At 56.4% G+C, this 6,235-nt stretch overlaps 1 protein-coding gene across 2 annotated transcripts; it reads right to left on the reverse strand.

Moving 5' to 3' along the window:
* Positions 1-3,005: 3,005 nt before the first annotated feature.
* LY6H (lymphocyte antigen 6 family member H) lies at positions 3,006-5,458 on the reverse strand. 2 transcript variants are annotated; one of them, XM_007535031.3, is made up of 4 exons: positions 5,287-5,458; positions 4,691-4,809; positions 3,822-3,941; positions 3,006-3,558 (listed from the first exon to the last, which is right to left on the reverse strand). In XM_007535031.3, coding segments are annotated over exons 1-4 (459 nt in total). In that variant the 5' UTR covers positions 5,289-5,458; the 3' UTR covers positions 3,006-3,340. The 2 variants fall into 2 exon arrangements, with proteins under 2 accessions (XP_007535093.2, XP_016048892.1); XM_016193406.2 differs by having other exon boundaries at positions 5,230-5,458.
* Between the last annotated feature and the right edge of the window lie 777 nt (positions 5,459-6,235).

Here is a 6,235-nt window from a genome sequence, read left to right on the forward strand (position 1 = left end):
AGACAGAACTCAATCAGGAGTCAAGCAGCGTCTTGACTAAACACCTGAACCTACAGAAGTTTACAAGGCCCCACGGAGGCTCAGGGGAATGACATCTCCTAGACTGGGAGCTGCAGCAGTAGGAAACAGGAACCTCCTGAGCTGTAGTAGCTGCTCATCTAGTGAGAGAACATGTAGCAACAACAACAGATGGTGAATGGGGACATGTCCACAATTTTTTTCCAAAGAAAAAAACGAATTGAAAAGGAAAGAATCGAGCTGGGCTGACAAGACAGCTCACCTGGATAGTGCACCTGCTTTACCATGTACCACAACTTAGGCTCCAGCCCAGCTCCCACTACACTGGTAGAAGTTTTGGTGCTGTGAAAACTTTCCCTTTCTCTATCTCTCTCTTTCTCTCTCTTTTAAAAAAATATTTATTTATTCCCTTCTGTTGCCCTTGTTGTTTTATTGTTGTAGTTATTATTGTTTTGTTATTGATGTCGTTGTTGTTGGATAGCACAGAGAGAAATGGAGAGAGGAGGGGAAGACACAGAGGAGGAGAGAAAGATAAGACACCTGCAGACCTACTTCACTGCCTGTGAAGTGACTCCCCTGCAGGTGGGGAGCCGGGGGCTTGAACCAGGATCCTTACGCTGGTCCTTGCACTTTGCAGTACCTGTGCTTAACCTGCTGCGCTACCGCCCAACTCCCACTCTCTCTCTCTTTCTACCTGAACCTGGTATATGTGATGCTAGGAACTGAACTCGGGACCTTATGCTTTTAAGTCCAATGGCCTAGACACTGAGCCATCTCCCGGGCCTTCTCATGTCTTCTTTATTTACTTATTGTCATTATCACATTTCACTGCTCCAGGAAAGAGGCAGAGAGAGAGAGAGAGAGAGAGACCACAGCAATAAATCTTTCTTTAGTGCAGTGAAGGCAGAGCTTAAATCTGGCCAGGATACATGGCAAAGCAGCACACTATCCAAGTGAGCTCTTTCACCAACCCCCATACATTGTTTTAATTATTACCCTTAAATTGGTTCAGGAGGTGGCACAGTGAATAAAGCATTGGATTCTCAAGCATGAGGTACTGAGTTCAATCCCTGGTGGCACATGTACCAGAGTGATGTCTGGTTCTTTCTCTCTCCTCCTATGTTTCTCATTAATAAATGAATAAATGCTTAAGAAAAAATTCCCCTTAAATAATAAATTAAGCACATAAAGTGGCTGAGGGATGGCTCACCTGGTTGAGCACATATTTTGACATGCATGAGGATCTGGGTTTGAGACCCCAGCCACCACAGAAGATTACCATGCAAAGGGGAAGCTTCAGGAACAGTGGAGCAGTGCTGTGGTATCTCTATTTTTCTCTTTCTCTCCCTCTCTGTTTCTTACCCTCTAATTTAGGGAGTCCACCAGAATGGAGAAATTGTTCAGGTACAAAGACCCAGCAAATACCCTGATGGAAAAAGAAGATTCAACATATAAAAACTGATCTGGGGTTAAAAAAGAAACTGAGATGAGTGGTCTGGGAGGTGGCAATGGATAAAGTATGAGACTCTCCTGAGTTAGATTCTCTCATTACATGTGCCAGAGTGATGCTCTGGTTCTCTCTCCTCTTTCTCATGAATAAGAAAAAAGAAAGAAAGAAAGAAAAAAAAAAGGCTGGAGAGATAGCATAATGGTTATCCTAAAAGCTTTTCATGCCATAGGCACCTAAGACCCCATATTCTATCCCTAGCACCATCATAAACGAGAGCTGAGCAGTGCTCTGGGAAAATAACAAAATGGGCATGGTGACTGGTTTCAAGCCTATGTCATAAGTCTGAACTTGGGGCCCCTCTAGGGTTTGGGTAAGGAGTTTTCCCTATACCAGCCCTCCACTCCAAGCCTTCCCTGTACTTCCTTTCTTCCTGAGCAGCTGCAGCCCCCCAGGGCAACTGCCAACACTTCCCCTGGATTCCTGAGTTCCCCCAAAGTACTGGACACACATGGCGGGCATAACACTTCTACTGAGCTGGGATGGGAAGGGGGTTACATTGCAGAGCAGCAGAGCCAACTTAAATTGGAGCAGGAGGACCCTCAGGTCAGTCCCTCAGCTGTTGCAATAGCTGGAAGTGGACAGCAAATTCTAGTAGCCCTCTCTGCCTGGGTCCCTGCCCATGGGTCCCCAGCACCCCTCCATTGCTCACATGGAGGAACCTCTGGGGGGCCACATCTTCGCGGAGTTATTTTTCCCTTCCAAGGAGGTGAGGGCTGAGGAGTAATTGTGGACTGGGTCCAGGAAGATTATCAGCCCCAGAAAAAGCCCAGACTGTCCCTCGGGTGCTAGAAGTTGGGCCAGTGCAAGTGGGGGACTGGACTCTCAGAGTCTGGGGTGCAATGACTCCTACCCCTGGTGGGGGAGAGGAGGGGCCAGAAAAGCAGCATCCTATGACTTACCTTGATTTGTCTTCCCTGCTTGCTTCCCCGATCAGGGGGCTGGCCTGCAGGACCTGGGACCAGGTGGCTTTGTGCTCAAGGGATGGGTGAGGAGTTGTCTGTCCATGAGCCTGTGATGGCTCCCCTCGAAGTTAAGCAGCCCTCGGCCACTCTGGGTGAGCAGTGCCCTTTTTCCTTACTCGGGGGCTAGCAGAGCAGATGGGAGTGAAAATGAGAAGCCTCCAGGCAGGTTCACTTGAGCTTGTGTGCTCTGGGACACATGCAAGCTGATATGCGCAAGTGTGCATGTGCCTTTTACGTGTTCTCATGTGCACAACAGGAAGCCCTCATGAACGTGTGCTATGTGCTAGTTCTGTGTGGTTGGAGAGCACGGCTCAGAGAGCAGGGCATGGGCACCCTGGGTCTGAGCACTCCCACAGCTCCCATGTGCACAAACAGCTACAATCCCAGGTCCACCCTAGAATTTCAGGCATATCCAGCCCTATCCCCATTACCTCCCCAGCCACCACCACCACCATCCATTATTGTGCTCTGCTAGGAGCCCTTTTCATGCCCATACGCAGACTCAGACCCTGGTCTTAGGACTCAAAAATGACTTTATTTCTCTGTAGACACTCTCACAGCAAGGCTGCTGGGGTAGGTCTGGGTTAGTCTGGTTTCCTGTGGAGACTTGGGGGTCCCAGCCCCCCTGCCCCCACCCCTGGCCTCTTGCCCATACCCCATTTTTCCAGGGATGTCCCACTGACTAGGGACCCGAGTTAGTGGTGAGACAGGGAAGTCTCCTGTCTTGGGGAGGGGAAGGCCAGGGACCAGTGAGCTGGACCAAGATTGCCCCAGGCTCAGGCAGGCTGGACTGGAGATGGGGCAGTGCCAACTGGGGAACCAGCTCAGAGCCCCTTGGGAGGGAGAGACCTCAGGGCCCAGCCCAGAGAAGAAGAAGCCCCCCAGTCAGGGCCCATGGACTGCCTCCCGCCACCGACACCCCATTGCACAGATCCTTCTCACAGCAGTCCACGTCCACTTTCAAGATCCCAGAGTTAATGAACCCCATCAGATAGTCTGAGAAAAAGTGCCGCTTGACGAAGTCACAGGAGGAGGCGCACATCTTGTTCACGGAGTGGTCCTTTCTGCCTAGGGGAGAGGACAGTCTGGTGCCACAGTCCCACCCCGGGGCCTGTCCCAGGACCAGTCTGGGCCTCCCCCAAGATCCACTCAGGCCCCTGAAACTACAGATCCCAGGGTCTCACCCACCCAGATGTCCCTGACTCTATTCAAAAGGCCTCAGAAGGACCTGCCCTTCTAGCAGGATGGGGGCTTGGGGGAGGGGGAATCCTTATCCTAGGCCCAGGGGCTGAGCTGCACCCCAGCTTGCCCTACCCTGGGGGTCCACTTACTGCTGCTGGGGTCGGTGATGCGGACGCTGGCACACACCGTGTCTGAGGGCAGGCAGTGCTTCGGTGTGCAATGGCTGGAATTGGTTGTCAGTGTGCAGTCTTGGCACCATAGGCCCTGAGCTGGATTGGGGCACAGGAGGAGGTTGATCAGAGGAATGGGAGGGGGCAGCTGGTTTCCCCCCTGTACCCTCCCCACCTGCTGCAAGCTCTCCTAAGAGACCAGGCCCCTCAGTAAGGTCAACTTGGCACATGGGGGGAGGCGGCCTTTGGGGGACTTGGGGGTCAGATCCCATTGCCAGGCCTCTGGGAGTGCTGTGGCCACCACACAGGCAGTTAGTCACACTTGCCTCTCACCTACAGGCTCTCCTGCATACACACTCCCTACAGCCTGACCCCCTTGCCAGCTCTCTCCCCAGTTCAGCTGGGACTTGACAGGATGTCTGCATGGCTCTGAGAAGTGACAGGACTAGGCTGGGGAGATGGTGTAATGGTTATGCAAAAGGACTTTCAAGCCTGAGGCTCTGAGGTCTCATGTTCAATCCCACCATAAACCACAGCTAAGCAGTGGTCTGGTCTCTTATATGTGTGTGTGTGTGTGTGTGTGAAAGAGAGAGAGAGACAGAGAGAGCAAGCACGCCAGAACCCAGCCTAGTACAAGGCCCAGGAGAAAAGGACCCCCCCACTCTGAGAGAGAGAATCTGTGGGGGTGGGGGGGAGGATGCAGAGGGTACTAGGCTGGGATCGCAGGAGTGGTGTGAGTGCTGTGGGTCTGACGCGAACCGCTAGAGGTAGGAAGCTCCATAACCCAGCTCTCTGAGCAGCCTTGGAGCCCCGCCCCCACCCCACTCCCGGGGCGCCCCCAGACTCACCCGGCGCGGAGCACAGCAGGGCGGCCAGCAGTAGCAGGCCGAGGCCTTTCATGGCTGCAGGCAGCATGCTCCAGGTGGCCCTGAGGCCAGCTCGGGGGGCGTGCGCCGGGGGCAAAGGCCTGGCAGGAGAAGCCTCTGTTAGGCTGGGTCACCCCTTCAGGAGGCCTCTCTCAGCTTCTGGTCTCCGGGTCGGGAATCCAAGGCCGAGGTCACCTGGAGGCTTGCAAAATCCCATGCCCAGCCCGCCCCTCTCCCCAGCGGTCATCACAGCCTCCCCTCCAGGTGACATCGGGAGACAGGGTGACACCCTAAAATGCCCCCACCTGTGGAATTGGGGGGTTGGGGGGTGTGCATCTACTCTCTGGGGAACTGGAGGTGTGACCCTAAAGGGCGGGGTAAGGTGTGAAAGGACGGCACCTGCCCTGGGGGAGGGGGGAGGGGGATCCTGGTTCCCTCCCCCTGGAAGCCAGGGGCGTTGTGAGGGGCGAGCCGGAAGGGGGTGTCCGGACCCCTGTGCGCAGTCCAGGTACCCGGCTCACCGCGGATGGGTGTGAAGCACCGGCCTCGGGTGACAGGGAGGTGGGGGGCGCACTCACATTCCCGGGGCGTCGGCACTCCGGGGCTCCGGCGGCGCGGACAGCGCGGGGAGCGGGGAGAGGGGAGCGGTGCCCTTCTGTCTCCCTACGGACCAAAACCTGAGCGCAGCCTCGTCTTTCGGGGAACGCAGCCGCAGACGCAGACCCCGAGCGAGGGGCGGGGCGCAGCCAAGGCGGGGGCGGGGGCGGGGGTGCGCCCCGGGGGGGGGGGGTAGGCGGCCTGCGAGCTGCTAGGGCGAGCTGGATGGCAGGACCTCGCAGCTTACAGTCGTGGGGGCCTCGCTCCCCTAGCTCCACCTCCCCCTCGGACGGGCTGCGACCCCTCTACCCCCGAGATATCTCGGATGGAGCTTTCAGGCTCTCGAAGGCTAAGATGCACAAAGACGCAGCGAGGGGTGGAGGGAGGGAGGGAGGGACCGAGGGGCGGCGCTCAGCCAGGGGCCGCGTTCAGAACCCCAGCGGATGCATCCGCCTTTCCCCTGCCCAGGCCTGGGGCGGAGGGGAAGGGTCCTCTGGCGGGGGTCCTCAGCTCGCACCCACTGCCACTTCCTCCAGCATCCAAAGCTCTGAGGATGCTGTTTCCAAACCACTCATCCCCCGCCCCCCACCCCCGTGCCAGAAAGCAAGTCATCCCTCCCAGGGGGTACCGTGGGAACGGACCCCACCGCCTGCTGAGGCCAGTGGCCGGGCTTCGTTTGTCCCTGTCCCACAAAGTGGTGCGCTGCGCCTTTGCACCTGCGGCCCTGTGTCTGCGGCCGGCACAGAGTTGCGCCTCCAGCTGGGCCACCACGCACGTGCAGGGCACCCTGCTGCGCCCTCTGCTCGACTCCGCTGCGCAGGTGTTGGTGGTACCCTCATAGATCCTTTATTCAGGGAGCATTGTCCAGCACCCCCCCCCCCCAGGCTGCAGGGTGTGAAGAGAGAAGGGGTGCTGCCTTCTTCCCCAATT

The sequence above is a fragment of the Erinaceus europaeus genome, chromosome 1, assembly GCF_950295315.1.
Source record: "Erinaceus europaeus chromosome 1, mEriEur2.1, whole genome shotgun sequence".
Taxonomy (NCBI): Eukaryota; Metazoa; Chordata; class Mammalia; order Eulipotyphla; family Erinaceidae; genus Erinaceus; species Erinaceus europaeus.

Bases quoted from the DNA above. Each gene is read 5' to 3' on its own strand.
- LY6H (XM_007535031.3), bottom strand. The intron at 3,942-4,690 runs GTGAGTCTGGGG...GCCCCAATCCAG, and splicing joins CCTGCTGTGCTCCGCGCCGG to CTCAGGGCCTATGGTGCCAA. The intron at 3,559-3,821 runs GTAAGTGGACCC...CCTCTCCCCTAG, and splicing joins CATCACCGACCCCAGCAGCA to GCAGAAAGGACCACTCCGTG.